General features: G+C 45.1%; 1 protein-coding gene across 2 annotated transcripts in view; it reads left to right on the top strand.

Moving 5' to 3' along the window:
• KIF27 (kinesin family member 27) overlaps positions 1–17,837 on the top strand; it is a 39,277-nt gene that overhangs the window by 3,506 nt on the left and 17,934 nt on the right. For both annotated transcript variants that reach the window (XM_033086107.1, XM_033086106.1), the window contains exons 4-5: positions 956–1,156; positions 2,468–3,405. In XM_033086107.1, coding sequence (XP_032941998.1) covers positions 956–1,156; positions 2,468–3,405 — 1,139 coding nt within the window. The remainder of the gene's footprint in view (positions 1–955; positions 1,157–2,467; positions 3,406–17,837) is intronic.

The raw sequence follows: 17,837 nt of genomic DNA, 5'->3' as shown, positions 1-17,837 counted from the left end.
CAGTGCCCAGCACTGCCCTGCTCCTGCTGGTACATCAGGATGTACATTGACCTTCCTGGCCATCTTGGCAAACACACTGGCCCTTCTTCAGCTGCTGTCAACCAGCGCCCACAGGTCCTTTCTGACTGAGCATCTTTCCAGCCGCTTTGCTCCCACCTAACCTGAAGTGCTTAAGGGGACTGTTGTGACTCAAGGGCAGGACCCCGCACTTAGCTTTATTGAATCTCATATCATGGCCTCTTCTGCTTATTATTGTAGCTTCACTTCTATTCCCTTCATTAGTAGTTACTGCATGCTCCTGTAAGTACCATTGCTAGCTAAATTGCTTTGGTAGGGGATAAGTCTAAGGCTGATCATAGCTCTGCAATTGCAACCTTTTAGTTTAATAAATATATTTTACTAAATTAATATCTAGATGTGAGCTACCTGATAGTTTTTTAGTAAAAAAGATTCTTGGCATTGTCTCATAGGCAAACAGCTTCCATAGTTTTGGATAAAGAACACAGATTATTAGTGGAAGCATTGTCCTATGCTGAATACTAAAAAAAAAAAAATAGTGCAGTTTTGCACCAGTGTTCCATGTCTATGAAAAAACAGGAAATTACTGTTAATGTTGGTCATATATCTTGTCTCACTAACCATACTGAGTAAGGATGAAGAAGAAATCTGTACTCTGGAGTGTGTAGTTTTAAAGCAGAATCCATATTTTTCATAACTTTAATGACTATAAAACTATGTAATTTAGAACTAAAATTTGTATCCTAGTACTGAATGCAAACAAAAATTCTGACACACACACAAAAAAAAATTACAAAAATCCTTGTGAACAATGACCTCTTCAGTTTCCTTAGTGTATTGCATACTAAATATCACAGGCTTCTCTCAAATTTCCGTCTCGGTAATTTGTGTGACAGAATGACTGCAAGTCTCTGTGACATTTGTGCTTTTATTTTAGAATCACTTGCAGTGGATGAAAGGGGTATAATCCCACGGGCTATTCAGGAATTATTTCATCATATTTCTGAACATCGTAATATTGACTTCCATGTGAAGGTATCCTATATAGAGGTTTACAAGGAAGAACTTCGAGATTTGTTGGATTTGGAGAGCTCTGTAAAAGAACTACACATCCGAGAAGATGAGAAGGGAAATACAGGTAGGCTTCCAACTCTTCAATTTGGAGTTTTGGGTTTCAGTTTGTGTCCAAATTATTCTTGCTTTCTCTTGCAAGTACTTATTCACTACTAATGAATAAAAGGGAAAAAAATGTTAAAGATTATAAACTCAGTTTCAGAACGTAAACTTAGTTTTGCTGTTTGGAAACAGTGTGGGGTTGAGATTCTTGAGAGCAATATAGATATTCTGTTATATGGATGGAAATGACAACAAATGACAAAGTAAATAGACAATTATTGTTTCTGCAAGTTCTGTCTAGAAACAAAATAATGTGTGATTATTCACTTGAATAAATATTTTGAGATTAATCCATTGCTTCTTCCTTCAAAATTACAATTGCTAAGTAATTTATATTGTGCGTATCTGCTCCCCTTTTACAATGAAATGAGTGGAAGAGACCATTTCATTAAAAGGAGGGGGAGTAGATATTTTCAGAGCCTTTGAGATTAACATTTGCCCTATAGGTATCCTGTTCCCCATAAAGGTATTAGAAGAATCTGCATCAGAGGTATTTTATTCTGAAAACATCTAATCTGTTTTAGGTTTGGCTTTTTTTTTTCTTTAACTTTTTCTTAATTGTTGTGTTTAGTATTATTATATTAAGCTGTCGTTTTGTCTGTAGCTGGGAGAAAGTACTAGTTTAGCACAAATCTTGTAGAAAATATCATTGTTTCAGTATGATCCCACAATATGTTTTAAATTATTTCTTTTCTTCAGTACAGTTAGAGTCAGCTTCAGTGCTAGGATCCATCTCTCATTAAAAGAAAAATATGATAAAAAATATGATTAGTGAGAGTACTCAGTAAAAGTACACTTATACTTTATTCGTTTGCTAACAGATACCTGCCCCAAGGGCCCAACTATCTGCACTATTCAGAATAGAAATTACTTTCTTAGTACAGGCTGGGAATAGTTTTTACTAAAAACTTTAAAGTTTTTAGTCTTTTTTTTTTTAACTGGCAAAATATCCTTTAAGGTGACTTTACTCATACTTTTTCTAGCTAGCACTATACTGTAAATTTTAAAAGTAATGTGCAGTGTGCAATGTGTGAATGAACTGTGTCTTGTGTCTAAGGTATTGTTTCAAATGGTATGGCACAATACACCTATACATTAAATATCTGCAGGTTCCAGATGTGCTGTACCTCCTGCATTTCACATGACCTCATAATAATGCAGGCTTGTATTTTTCTCTAATAAGTTTTTATAGTTATTGCTGTAAACTTCTGTAAACTGAAGAGTTTAGAATTAATTAAATTATTCTTACTTTCACCTGGTTTGGTGTTCGAAGTGATTGTCGGTGCCAAGGAATTCCATGTAGAATGTGCAGATGAAGTGATAAGCCTGCTGGAAAGTGGCAATGCAGCTCGTCACACAGGCACAACACAGATGAATGAGCACTCTAGTCGATCTCATGCCATTTTTACCATCAGTATTCATCAGAAGCAGTCTGCAGAGTTTCAGAAAAATACTGATGCTGCACAGGATTCGATTGCTTCAAAGTTTCATTTTGTGGATTTGGCAGGATCAGAGAGAGTAGCAAAGACTGGAAATACTGGTGAACGCTTCAAAGAATCAATTCAAATCAATAGTGGTCTCTTGGCCTTAGGAAATGTCATCAGTGCCCTTGGAGACCCTAAAAGGAAAAGTGTACATATTCCGTACAGGGATGCTAAAATCACTCGTATTCTGAAAGACTCCCTTGGAGGAAATGCCAAGACTGTTATGATAACATGTATAAGTCCATCCTCACTGGACTTTGATGAATCTTTAAATTCCCTCAAATATGCCAACAGAGCCAAAAATATTAGAAATAAACCAGTAGTAAATTACAACCCAGAAAAGGACCGAATTGATGAAATGGAACTTGAAATCAGATTGCTTCGGGAAGCTTTGCAGAGCCAGCAGATCAGTAATCAGCATTTACATGATGTTAATGAAGAAAAAGCCCGTATCAGTTCACTTGAGGAACAGCTCACCCGCCTTCAAGTTCAATATTTCAGTTACAGAAATTGTGTAGATGAAGCCTTCCCCTTTCTGGTTGATTTGAATGATGATGTTAGCTTAAGAAGAAGTCAGCGGGACAGGTTGCAGAGCTGGATCACTATGGTAGAGAAAGTAAGGAAGGAAGCTCTCACCATCCAGGAAACTGACGCAGGGACTGAAACCAGCCCAGTACCACAACACATCACAATTCTTCAGCTGAAGAGGGAGCTAAAGAAATGCCAGGTATTTAATTATAAGCTGTTTATTTAAATGACTAAGTGAAAAAGCAATCTGCCAAAATTCGCACTCCATTTTCAAAGATGGATAAAATTGTCATCCGTACTTAATTTGACAATTAAATTGCATGTACATTTTTGTATAATTTCATTTGGCTAATCTCTGGGACATAGGTTTGTTTTAATGGATGTTTGAATACACAATCAGTGACAACAATCAGTGACAACAGAGATAAGTGAAGTAATATTACATTTTCTCTAATTGGTTTCAAGATGGTTCTTGAGGCTGACCTATTTTATCTGTTAGATTTTTGGTTTTAGCTATGCTAGTATGTTAGTCCTGGCTGGGTTGGAGTTAGTTTTCTGTATAGCATCTCTGAGGGTGCTGTGTTTTAGATTTGTGACCAGTACAATACTAATAACACTGTAATGTTTTTGCTCTTGCTGAACAGTGTTTTGTACAGTGACAGGCCTTCCTTTTTTCAGCCTGTGCTCCCCAGTAAACAGATTGGAGGATGCATGAACAGTTGGAGACACAAACATACAAAAAAGCAGATGACCTGCATTAATCAAAGGGAGATTTCATACCACATAACGTGATGCTCAGCAATTAAGCAATCAGCAAAAGGGAGAGGAGAAGGTTTAGGGAGATTAGGTGTATTTTGCCCAGAACTGGTGGGGCATTTGTCAGCCTTGGAACGTGGTGGGTGATAGCTTTTGCATCATGTTTTATTTTATTTTCTTTCTCTCTTGCACTTCATCATCATTTACTGCTCAGTTTCTATCTTGATCCGCAAATTTTCTTGCTTTCACTTTCACTTTGCTCTTCCTCTGTCCTCCTAGGAGATGGGGGTAGGGAGAAGTGAAAAGATAGCTTTGTGTGCTTAACTACCTACTGGGGTAACCCACAACAGTCTGTTTTAGTACCCAACCTGTGGCTCAAAGCTTTCAAGATAATAACAGATTTGATTATAGTGTGTTAGATTAAACTTGTAGCTGTTAATACCTATTTAGTTAAGATGTTGAATGACTGTTGCAGGTCATGAAGCTGCATATTTGCTTTGGGTGCTGATTTGTATGTGTCCTTGAATATTTAGATTCTTAATTCCTTTCTAGCTGTACAGGCCTCTAAGAATTGTTAATGACTATTTCCAGATTTTGCTGTTTTGTTTGCTTTTTATCGCTTTGTTTTCCCTTGCTTGGGAGAGCTATGACAAAACCACTGGCCATCAGCCTAATCAGTACTTGGGTCTTACACTTTGGGTGTCCCAGTATTCCAAGAACCACCTCATGGATAAATCCAGCAACTATTATTTTCTCCTCTTCTCTGAGAGACATGTTGCAGAGAGAGGAGAAAGTGCGGCACCTATTCCTTCCTCTCCTCCAGGACAGTTTTTCTTGATGTAGTGGCTTCTGAGTTCCTTCAGTATCCTTATGTTCAGACTGTTTGTACTGATAGTTGTAATCCCGACTTTGGTTATTGTTCATAAGGTTAAACAGCTCTTTGGGGTTGCCACACAGGAACATGTTCTAAGGTGATTGATCTCTGGGGCGTCAGTATATATGGGAGGAGTTGGGCAGGAGCACAGGGCCATTGCTGCCTCTGACAGTGTGTAATTTCATGTCTGAACAGGCTCATTAACCCATAAAACTAATACATCATTTGAAGGAGTGAAGGTAAAAACCAGTAACTTCTGTAAGTGTGTTGGATCTGCCCCATGCATAAAGTCAGTGACAAGTGCCCTTAGAATTGCAAGAGATTCTGGTCTAGAAGCCCACAAACAGGCTTGTGGTGATCTGAGATTGAGAAGGTCTCTTGGTCTGAGGCCACAGAGACACTAAACCAGAGACTCAATCCTCAACTATAATAGCTGATCTTGTAATAAAGAAGAAACAGTGGAAGCAGCAATCAAGTTAACAAGAGAAGCAGCAGTTTCTGGTCAGAGGAGGAGAGAGGAAGAATCAGAAGAGGCATCTTGTTCCACAGAAGGCTAGGAAAGGAAAGAGACAGAAATCATAGGAGTGGATAATGGTAGTGGAATCTACCTGGTCCCTATCCCTGTCCTAGCCGCACGATAATGTGTAAAGATTTTGCCTGACAAGATGAACTAATTGCTACCTGGTTGCTCCAGAGCTGGAATAGTAGGGCCAACAGTCTGGGGCTAAAAGGTAGGGAAACACATCAGCTGGGATTCTTTGCTAGGGATCGTGAGATTGACAGAGGGATTGGAAAAGGGCCAGCTACCTCCAGGTTCCAGAGATCACTCCTACTGAGCATGAAGACCAAGTACTCTCTTAAGGAAGATATTGTCATCCAGTGAGGCATGTGGACTGCCACAGAGGAGTATATTTAATGTTTGAGGGAATGAGAGGTGGTGGAGGTGGTTTTAAGTCACATGGACAATAAACAGGCCTCAAAAGATCCAAACACTATACAGGCACATGATCTGAGTGGCAGAAGTTTATACGGAACACACAGACATCATATGATAGCAACTATAGTCAGGCTGAATTTGGCTGACTCTGTGGCACCAACTTTGTACAGAACAGTTTCCCAGTCCTAGCGATTTACTCAAAAGCTCTATTCACTCTCTTTGCTGTGGGCCTGCATCTCAGCTGTGGAAAGATTGTTACACATGGTCTACCAACTAAAAAGATAATGTGGATAATCTCTTTTACCACTTTGCTTGGGCAGGCCAGCTTATTGGCTACCATGAGTAGGAATTCCTCTGCTTAAGGGAAATGGAGCCCATGGCACATCCCACTTTACAGTTCGGTCCTAGTTTGGAGGACAGGTGTCTGCTAAGAAAGGCAGGAGCCTCTCATTAGAACGGAGAATGTAAACCCCCTCCCTCCAAATTATTAGAATTTTGAAATCCAGGGCCTCTCTAGCAAAGATATGGGAATTTGGAATAACAGTTCTTTACTAAGAAAATTAAAATAGAAATACAGTATTACAAAGGAGCAAACGCAAAACACTGACAGTCAGAGTACAACTTGACACCCTGTCAGGCAGGGTGTTGGTAGCAGTCCCATTAAATGGTGACTGCATCCTCTTGCAGTGACAGATGTGGTTCAGTTGAAGCAGTGCTCCTGTAGAAGGGTGTAGTCCAGTAATGATGTGGAGAAGTCTGGTTTTCCTCTGGAGTCCAGATGGAAAAAAGGCTACTTTGGTGTCCCAAAACCTCTGTTTTTATCTTGGTAAGAAATGTTGGACTCTTCCCCCTGGCGGGAGCATCTTCCAATGGGATGCAGTAATTTTGTCAGTCACACAGTAGGACTCAATGGGCCATTAGCAGAAAATGACTCGCTGGAGGAAGGATGGGTTGTGAAAAGATAAAGAACAATGCCCCGCCTGATTTCAGTGGATGGTCCATTAGCAGAATATCTCCTATGGAGATAAGGATCACTGCCCCACCTGGTCTTAACAGATGGTGATAGAATAGATACTTTTGACCACATTCTATATTGTAACCCAAGACAATATCCACCCCTTATTCTATTACCATCTGCATAATGACACCTTACACACCGTTCTCACTTACGATTAGGTTTCCCTGTGGTACACAATGGGTTCCTCCATCTTTCTGCATTATCCACCAAGTGTAACCAGGTCCTTGAGCAAAGACAATCCCACAGATGGGTTTGTCCTTGCCCGAGGTGGGACTAATCCACACGGTCTTTCCTAAAATAACTTTCATGCATACCACAGGGACTTGATCTCCATTTACTGTGTGCAAGGGTTCAGACTCAACAAGACCAGCTCGACTGATGGACTCTCGAGTGTTGACCATCCAGGTGGCCTTTGCTAAGTTTGTTTCCCAATTCTTGAAGGTTCCTCCGCTAAGTGCTTTCAGCGTGGTCTTAAGTAGCCTGTTGCATCGTTCAACTTTCCTGGCAGCTGGTGTTGATAAGGTCGTTCTTGAAATGAGTCCTGTTGTCTGACTCAATTCTCTCTGGGGTACCATGCCTCCAAAGGACCTGGAAGACCAAGGATGGTGTTCCAGGCAGTGGCGTGGGGCACAGGGTAGGTCTCCAACCATCCAGTGGTGGCTTCCACCATGGTCAGTATGCAGCGCTTACATTGCTGGGTTTGAGGCAGTGTGATGTAGTCAATTTGCCAGGCCTCCCCATATTTATATTTAGACCAACACCCACCATACCAGAGGGGCTTCACCCGCTTGGCTTGCCTGATGGCAGCAGATGTCTCACAGTCATGGATAACCTGGGAGATACTGTCCATGGTTAGATCCACCCCTCGGTCTCGTGCTCACTTATACATGGTGTCTCTGCCCTGATGACCTGAGGCACCATGGGCCCATTGAGCCAGGAACAATTCTCCCTTTTGTTGCCAATCTAAGTCTATTTGTGACACCTCTATCTTTGAGGCCTTATCAACCTGCTCGTTGTGTCGGTCTTCCTCATTAGCCTGAGTCTTGGGGACATGGGCATTCACATGACAAACTTTCACAGGTAGCTTCTCTACCCAGGTGGTAATGTCTTTCCACTCATCAGCAGCCCAGATTGGTTTTCCCCTACGTTGCCAGTTTGCCTTTTTCCACCTTTCCAGCCAACCCCACAGAGCATTGGCTACCATCCATGAGTCAGTATCAAGGTAGAGCTTTGGCCACTTCTCTCTTTCAGCAATGTCCAGGGCCAGCTGAACAGCTTTGAGTTCAGCAAATTGACTTGATTCACCTTCTCCTTCGGTAGCTTGTGCAACCTGTCGTGTGGGGCTCCATACGGCTTCTTTCTACTTCCAGTTCATCCCCATGACGCGGCAGGAGCCATCAGTGAAAAGAGCGTAGCATGTTTCATCTACTGGCAGTTGGTTATACGGTGGGGCTTCTTCAGCCCGGGTCACTTGTTCCTGCTCCTCTTCATCAGTGCTCCTCTTCATTAGTGAGACCAAAATTTTCACCTTCTGGCCAGTTCGTAATTATCTCCAAAATCCCAGGGCGATTCAGGTTTCCAATGCGGGCGCGTTGCGTGATGAGGGCAGTCTACTTGCTCCATGTGGCGTCGGTGGCGTGGTGGGTAGAGGGAACCTTTCCTTTGAACATCCACCCCAGCACTGGTAGTCGGGGTGCCAGGAGGGGTTGTGCTTCTGTCCCAATCACCTCTGAGGCAGCTTGGACTCCTTCATAGGCAGCCAAGATCTCCTTCTCTGTGGGAGTGTAATTGGTTTCAGACCCTCTGTAGCTTTGATTCCAGAATCCCAGAGGTCGGCCTCGAGTCTCCCCAGTGTTGCCTTCGTTGGGGGAAAACGAAGGCAAGTGGCGACCTGGTTAGAGCGGGCCACGGCGAACACACACACACACTTACTATCCCAGTCGCCGGACAAATCACTCGCTACACTGATGCAGTGGACGGTGAAATGCGTTTATTTCTCGGCAAACGCCGGCTTAAGTAACTTCGATACAGCTGTGATTGGCTAACGCCATGGAGAGGGCGGGGCCTAACTCCTCGTGCATAACGATGTCTTCTGAATGAACTTTCTAGCTCACCACATTTCCCCCCTCTCCATGACCGATTAAGCCTTCGCAGCTGTGCTAAACTGATGTTAGTAACAACTCATGAAACATATTAGTAACAACACGCGAACTATTTTAAACGTCTAAATGCAATCGCAACTTGGCTATAACTTATCTAGTCCAACAATGAAAAGGGAACCGAACATTAACACGGGTACAACAACTACAACTAGTCCCACTAGGGTGAACACATGGGTGGTAAACAGGGCTGTTGGGTAAACAGGGGAATCGAACTGATTTCATTGTTGGAGCATTTTGCCGTGACGTTGGAACTTGTCTTCGAGTTCTTTGCTTGGCCGATGAAGTGGGTTTGGCAACAACAGGACACTGAAGCACAAAGATGGAACACAAGGCTGATGAGATGGATCACGGCAGTGAACCTGTCAAAAGAAACTCAAGAGATTTCATTAATTTCATTGGTTTTGTTAGACAGCACGGGCTTTATGGATTTTAATGGGCACCACTTGATGACATCATCATTTTTTACTGCAGCGTACTCTCTGCCCGTTACAACTAGCTTCCATCGTTTCTTCAGCACAGGAAGCTTCTACTGTCTCCAGAGCAGTCACTGCTTCAGAGGTTAGCTCCAGTTCACTTGCTGTGGTGTCATCACTTACATTCTTTCTAGTCTTTGGCACTGTCTTAGCAGTGCATCCTCCACAGTAACACCCAGTTCGGCTGCTTTCTGAATTTCTTTCTCTTCCTCTTCTCTTGCCTGCTCAATGCACTCTGTCAGAGCAGCAGATAATCCATGATGGTGATCTCTCCTCAATGCTGCTCACCACCCTTTCTTCTTCCACAATGGTAACAGCAACTGCATGTACCAGCCCTTCAGATCCTTACTCCATCCTCAGGGTCTCCTCTAACTTCTCTGCTCTCTCTTCCTCTGAGGTTTGTTCTCTCATTGCTTCAGCATCTTTCACTCGTTGGGCTTCTATTTTTTCCTGTTCTGCTGCTTCATACTCCGATAAAGGAACAACAGCTGGAATATCAGAATGTTCTTCAGCTGTTTCTGCCATGTCTTCTCTTGCTTGTTACCTGCAGCTGAGCCCGCACACCAAGGCGCTGGCAGAGGAATTCTCGCATGTGTGGGTACGCTCCTGCCTGGACTGCTGGATGGGGACCCGGTGCCCCTCCAGGAGGAGCGCCCGCAGTCCTGGCGCGAGAAGAAGCTGATGGAGGGACTGCTGCGTGGATGGGAGCTAAATGTTCTTCTGTGACTAGCTGGTTCGATGCCCAGATGCCTTGGAGCAAATCTCCTGTCTTTCTCCCCGCTTCTTTTCCCTGTGTTTTTTTTTTTTTGTTTTTGGTTTTTTTTTTTTTTTTTTTGACTTTTAAAAATAACATTGCCCACTTTATTTTGAACTTCCACGCTATTGGGGCGAACGATGAAGAAATTAATTCTTTTCTTTACGTTTCAGTAGTGCTACAGGTTTGGCTTCACCGCGAAGGGTGGGAAGCAGCAGCAGCTCGTGTTTACGGAGCTGCGGCACCAACCTGGGCCAGGGCTGTGGGGTGTGAGGCACCCCCGTTCCTCCCGACGTACTGGGAGCGGGGGGCTCTCCCTCCGCCACCTTCCCATCCTCTTCAGAGATGCCCTCCGCCGCCTGGAACAGCTCCTCGGCGAGGGCGGCAATGCGGGATGGCGCCTCTTCCCTCAGCAGCTCCCGCAGCAGCGCTTCCACAGCCTCCACCCGCGGCCCCGCCATGGCCCCTCATGTTCGTCACTGCCCGTGTGTGAGGCGCGAGAAAGCTGTTGGCCCCGCCCCTCGCCCTCAGGCTCGGCGCCATCTTGTGACGCGTAGAGCAGCAGGTTTTTTTGGGTTTTTTGGGGGTTTTTTTTGGTTTTTTTTTTGTTTTTTGTTTTTTTTTTTTTTAAAACTTCCTCATGGCTCGCCTCTTTAAAGATGCCCTGAGGCTCACATATTTTCTTGCAGTCTGGCGACCGATTAGTAGCTGGATCGGGGGTTGAGATAAGGGACTGGGGCTGCGAGCAGTTGTTAGTTTTCGACCCCGCACGATCACCAGACGCAGACTGAGTGGCGGCCACCTCCACTTTCGGTGTGATTTTTAAACAGTCTCGGGCCGCTCTCCAAGTTTCCCGTTTCAACAATGCTCCCTCCAGAGCCTTCACAACTCCTCTCCAGCTCTCCAAACGTTTACCAGAGCTGGAGACAATCACGTTGTTAGCGCAGGCGTTAGTACACTCCCTCCAGCACCCTGAATGCAGGGTGTCTGTGGTACAGTCTATCGCCCTCGATTTTAACAACTGCATGATTACGTAATCAAAATCCCTTGATTTGCATTGGATGCCACATTGCCTATGCAGTTGGGAAACTACCTTGCCAAGCGCATCCATTTCTTGGCGGTACGTGAGTGTCCTCACTGTCGGGGTCAGATCCAGCTGCCTCGACCGCCCACCTCTTCCAGCGCGAGTCCCGTCACCCGGATCGCCCTCAGCCGCGTGTATCAGGGGCTATTCCCTCACCCGAACACCTGAGGGCGATCCTGGGTTTCGGCACCACTATGTTGCCTTCGCTGGGGGGAAACGAAGGCAAGTGGCGACCTGGTTAGAGCGGGCCACGGCGAACACACACACACACTTACTATCCCAGTCACCGGACAAATCACTCGCTACACTGATGCAGTCAACGGTGAAATGCGTTTATTTCTCGGCAAACGCCGGCTTAAGTAACTTCGATACAGCTGTGATTGGCTAACGCCATGGAGAGGGCGGGGCCTAACTCCTCGTGCATAACGATGTCTTCTGAACGAACTTTCTAGCTCACCACACCCCAGACACCTTCTGCCAAAGGCTCCAGGACAGTCCATGGTTCCCGGTTCACATTCTTCACCTCTGGTCCCGTCCTGACTGGGCCAAGGGCTACCGCATGAGCGATCTCCTGCTTGATCTGGGCAAAGGCTTGCTGCTGCTCAGGACCCCAGTGGAAATTGTTTTTCTTGCAGGTGACCAGGTAGAGAGGGCTCACAATCTGACTGTACTCAGGAATGTGCATTCTCCACAAGCCTATGGCACGTAGGAGAGCTTGTGTTTCCTTCTTGCTGGTTGGTGGAGCCATTGCGGTGATCTTATTGATGACCTCAGTGGGGATCTGGCACCGTCCATCTTACCACTTTACTCCCAGGAACTGGATCTCTCGGGCAGATTCTTTGACTTTGCTCTTTTTAATGGCAAAGCCAGCTCTCAGCAGAATCTGGGTGATCTTGTCTCCTTTCTCAAATACCTCCACTGCCCCATACAATTGTGTTCCCGCACACAATGATGTCATGAATGTATTGAAGGTGTTCTGGAGCTTTACCCTTTTCCAGTGCAGCCTGGATCAGTCCATGGGAGATGGAAGGGCTGTGTTTCCCTAGCTGGGGCAGACGATTCCACGTGTACTGCACGCCCCTCCAGGTGAAAGCAAACTGAGGCCTGCACTCTGCTGCTAGAGGAATGGAGAAAAAGGCGTTGGCAATGTCAATGGTGGCATACCACCTTGCTGCCTTGGACTCCAACTCGTACTGGAGCTCCAGCATGTCTGGCACGGCAGCGCTCAGTCGTGGAGTCACTTCGTTTAACGCACGATAATCCACAGTCAATCTCCATTCTCCATCAGACTTGCACACGGGCCAGATGGGGCTGTTGAAGAGTGAGTGAGTTTTGCTGACCACCCCTTGGCTCTCCAGCTCACAGATTGTCTTGTGGATGGGGATCACAGCATCTCGATTCGTTCGGTTCTGCCGGCGGTGCACTGTTGAGGTGGCAGTTGGCACTTGTTGCTCTTCCACCTTCAGGAATCCCACTGCAGATGGATTTTCTGACAGTGCAGGCAAGGTGTTCAACTGCTTAATGCCCTCTACCGCTACAGCAGCTATTCCAAAAGCCCATCTGTATCCCTTTGGGTCTTTGTAATAGCCACTCCTGAGAAAATCTATGCCTAAAATGCACAGTGCCTCTGGGCCAGTCACAACTGGATGTTTCTGCCACCCCTTCCCAGTCAGGCTCACCTCAGCTTCCAGCAAAGTCAATTCCTGTGATCCCCCCGTCACCCCAACAATGGAAACAGGTTCTTCCCCCACATGTCCTGATGGTATCAGAGTACACTGTGAGCCAGTATCAACTAACGCCCTGTGGTTTTATGGCTCTGATGTGCCAGGCCATTGGATCCACACCATCCAATAGACCCTGTTATACCATGCCTCTCCCTGGCTAGAGGCAGGGCCCCTTTAGCCCTGGTTATTATTTCCTTCCTGGGCATACATAGTAGAGGTTCCTTCAAGTGAGTCTGACAGATTATTCTCCCTTCTGTAATAGCCTGCACCTTGAATATGGGAAGTTGAGGCTACCTTCACTTTAGCAGAACTCCCTTGGTTAGTGTTTCGCTCCCTGAGCTGACGCACTCGTGCTTCCAGGACAGAAATGGGTTTCCCCATGGGTTTCCCATCCCGTTTTCCCATGTCTTCCCCATGGTCTCGTGAAAAGAACCACAGGGTGTACCCTCTCTCCATAGCTGGGGGGCGTTGGGCTCCGACTTTGGGGCCTGTGACTCGCGCTGGTGCTGCACTGACCTTCCTTACCTCTTCCCATATCTCTCTCATCTCCTTAAACTCCTCTTTGGGTTCCTTAACCACAGCAGAGACATGAGCCTCTGGGCCATTGATCATGCTCTCAAAATTTCTGAGTTTGTTAGCAACAGAGCCCACTGTCTCTTGGCTGTTGTCGGCATTAATCGTTGCAATGAAGGTGGTATATTGAGATAGCCCCAGGTTTGCCAGATTCCACAGCATCTGCCCTGTGCACCTGACCTTGTCAGGGTCATTGTCGTGCTGTCCACCCCTCTCAAAGAGTACCTCCAGTATTGCCACTTCCCTCAGCTGTTGGATCCCTTCCTCAAGGGTCTTCCAGCGCATTCTATGGTGATGCTCCTGCATTCTTTCCCTGTGGACGAACCTCTCTCTTACACTCATTAAAAGCTGCTCCCAGAGGGAAAGGGGCCTGTCTTTCTTACTAATACCTGATCTACACCTGAGTCCTGGGTCAAAGTCCTTGCCTCAGTACCATCTAGTTGCACACCTGCACCCATAAGGTCCCAGACCCGAAGTAACCAAGTTGTAAAAGTTTCAAGACCCCATCATACAATGTCTTTTCGCAGATTACAGAGGCTTTCATACGACAGGGACTCAGTGATGATCTCAACCTCTGCTTCCCCTGCTGGTTGTGAGGGCCCTCCTTTATTATCCTTATTGTCTAGGTACAGTAATTTCACGATTACAAGCCACACCATTTTGACTAAAATTTTGCTCCAACACCGGAAATGCGGCTTACACTCAGGAGCGGCTAATATGTGAATAATTTTCTGACATTTTCAACCCGAGAAGTGCAAACTGAGGTGTCGAGTTGAGCACCAGCCAGTAAAACCTGGGTTTCCGTGATTGTTACAAATTGGTTAGTCTGTTGCGCAGTGGATGGAGCCGGGATCCCTGCTGGCAGCGCAGGAGGGGGAGGGAGGCAGGGGAGCTCCCTCCTTCCCTCCTTCCCTCCTTCCCTCCTTCCCTCCTTCCCTCCTTCCCTCCTTCCCTCCTTCCCTCCTTCCCTCCTTCCCTCCTTCCCTCCTTCCCTCCTCTCCCGCAGCCCGGGGGTGGCAGGGGCTCCATGCTGCCATCCCCGCGGCTCGGGAGGGAGGCAGGGGCTTCCTCCTGCCTGCCGCCGCAGGAGCGGGGGCGTTCCTTCCCCTCCTGCCGCTGCCGCCATGGGTGCCACCGGGCTCCATGCACCGCTGCCACTGCAGGGCAGCGCCAGGCCAGGGTGAGTGAGCCCAGCGGCGGCGGCCGGCCCCGAGCGGACCCACCGAGTGGCAGCACCGAGCTGGGCCGCCCCAAGCGGGCCGAGCCCTCGCGGCCCGAGCCAAGCCAGTAAACACCCCCACTCCCAATCCCGCGATTCTGTTACTATTTGGCAATTTTGTTGCACGCGGGTCCTCACTGCCAATGACAGAGCGGCTTATAATTGGGTGCGGCTTGTGTATGACAAACAACGAAATGTTTGCCAACACCCGGCGATGCGGCTTATAGTCAGTGTGGCTTGTAATCATAAAATTACTGTACTTTGTTTTTGTCTTAGACTTTCTAGTTTCCACAGGGGCAACTACTGCTGGCTGTGAGTGCCCCTGTGGTTTAGTTGGAACCTGGACAGATGTAACGTTAGTAGGTTCCACTGCAGCATCATTGGATTCTCCCTTTTTAGGGCAGGGGGAGGGTTTCTCACCAGCTGGGGAAATGTACTCCTTCAGCATCTGGCCTATCTCCTTCACTAGAACCCCCACCCACTCCAGGTGGTTCCTCTCTGAGGTGGGCTGTGGGGCAGGGTCAGGCCCTGGGGCAGCATCTCTAGTCTCTGGGGCAGGGTCAATGTCTACAGCATCATCCCTATTTCCTGGAGTAGGTATCAGGGTTGTTATCCAGCTCAATCTCCCCTTATCTCTAGAAGCCTAAATTGGACAAGCCTATCAGTAACACCAGCCACTGGTGTATGAGATCAATAGCATTTAGACGAGATTTGAACCCGTCAAAAACTGGTGGGGTAGACCCAAAAATCTGGGTGAAGGGCTGGGAGAAAATTTCCCCTGGTATCATTCCCTCACAGTAAGTACCATTATTAAAGTACAGTAATTTCACGATTATAAGCCGCACCATTCTTGCTAAAATTTTGGTCCGAACCCGGAAGTGCAGCTTATAATCAGGTGCGGCTTATATATGGACAAAGAACAAAAAGCTGCTGTTTTAGTTTGGAGGACAGGTGTCTGCTGAGAAAGGCAGGAGCTTCTCTTTGAAATGGCGAATGTAAACCCCCTCCCTCCAAATTATTATAACTTTGAAATCAAGGGGCTTTCAGGCAAAAATATGGGAATTAGGAATAACAGTTCTTTTCTAGGGAAATTAAAATAGAAATACAGTACTACAAAGGAACAAACTCCAAACCCTGACAAAGTCAGAGTACAACCTGACACCCCCATCAGTCAGGGTGCTGGTAGCAGTCCCATTAAATTGTGGCTACAGTCCTCTTGCAGTTACAGATGAGGTTCAGTTGAAGCAGTGGTCGTGTAGAAGGGTGCAGTTTTCCTCCAGAGGTCCAGTAATGATGTGGAAAGGTCCAGTTTTCCTCTAGAATCCAGTGGAAAAGGCTACTTTGGTGTTCCAAATCTCAGTTTTTATCTTGGTTGGAGAGGCTTGGCTTCTCCCTCTGGCTGGACCATCTCCCAATGGGATAATGTAATTTTATCAGTTATGCAGTGGGACTTAATGGGTCATTATTAGAATATATCTTCCTGGAGGAAGGATGGGTTGTGAAAAGATAAAGATGACTGCCTCACCTAGTTTTTAACAGATGGTCCATTAGCAGATAGTATCTCCCATGGAGATAAGGATCACTGCCCCACCTAGTCTCAACAGATGGTGATAATTCGAATAGATACTTTTGATCACATCCTGTATTGCAAGTCAAAACAAATATGCTAGTCTGTCTAATATTATGAAATTACAGTCTCATCTCTTATCCCTTAGCAATTTCCTACAGTGTATTTCTTCAGCTATGGACTCACATAACTTCCTGTATTTTCTTTTCCATTGGCATGCATTTAGCTAACTGAGCTTCTAAACTATTTGCAGATTACTTTGTCGAATCACTTTCTAACATTTGCTTTTGTGTTAAACATCAACTTTTGCTTTTTGGTAACATCATATTTATTTATGATTTTCTAAATGAGGTGTTTCTAAATGTTGTTTCAAAACAAAATTTGATAGTCTTAGCCTGCAGATATCCCATGTCATATCAGTACTGCTGATCAGCTGTTTCTCTCACAACAGATAATAGTCATAGAGATGACTATGGGGAAAAGAGCTCTCAGCCTTCTGAGAGCATGTCTTCTAACAGAACTGATGTATGATCAAATAAATAATTATTTTTGGAAACATCCCCATATACATTTAGGAAGTACCTATCTTGGATGTGCTGAATTAAAATGTTGACTGTGAACATCAAAATAAAATAAATGCAGATTATTGTACAGTGAAAATAATCTCAAATCAAAATTAATTTTATAGCTTGAAACAACTGTACACTGCTTGGAAACTGAATGAAGTTCTGATGCCAGATGAAAACCTAAGAAAAAATAATTTGTCTACAGTCGTGTAGAAGAAGACATTGCTCCAATAAGTTAGAATTTTGTAACATCAACCCCTTTATCAGTTTGCAACCAAACTGATAAACCTATAGATTATCAGACAATTGCATAAAGAAATTTTGTCTCTTCTTTGTTCTCAAATAGTTTAAATCACAGCTTTTTTTCTTCCTTCTTGATTTTCTTCTGTGGCTTGTTTTAAACCTCTGTTTTTCAGGTTCAAAACCATGTAGAAGCTGAGCTTAAACTTATCTTAGTTTAAACTCATTTCCCCATATGAGGATGCCATCCACAGGCAGGAAGAGATGGTTAGAAAAAGGCTAAAACTAACAAGATGCTACAGACTCTAGAGCAGTGTCTGCATATGGCCAGATTTAATAGCTAGTAGTGGACTATTCTTGTCTCTACATACATATTTCTTTGCTAGCAGTTATTATTGTCTGGATAATGCTGTCTTACATGATATTAAAATACTGGCATAGTGGATTGGCTGTAGCTAACACCTAAACTCATTCATATGTCCACCACCAGGACTCTTTGAGAAAAAATAGGAAGAGCAGGATTGAAAAGGTTTGTGGGTTTAAGTAAAGTTTCAATACTTGTATTTGGCTTGTTCAGGCTTTCTGGAAGAGTAACAACATTTGGAAGTCTCTATCAATAAGTTTAAGTTCATTCACAAGAACATATGAAGACACATTCTTGTGGTTTCTTTAAACTGTTATCCA

The sequence above is a fragment of the Catharus ustulatus genome, chromosome Z (genome assembly GCF_009819885.2).
Source record: "Catharus ustulatus isolate bCatUst1 chromosome Z, bCatUst1.pri.v2, whole genome shotgun sequence".
NCBI classification, from domain to species: Eukaryota; Metazoa; Chordata; class Aves; order Passeriformes; family Turdidae; genus Catharus; species Catharus ustulatus.
The sequence above is the reverse complement of the archived record's forward strand: the minus strand, read 5'-3'. Positions and strand labels throughout refer to the sequence as shown.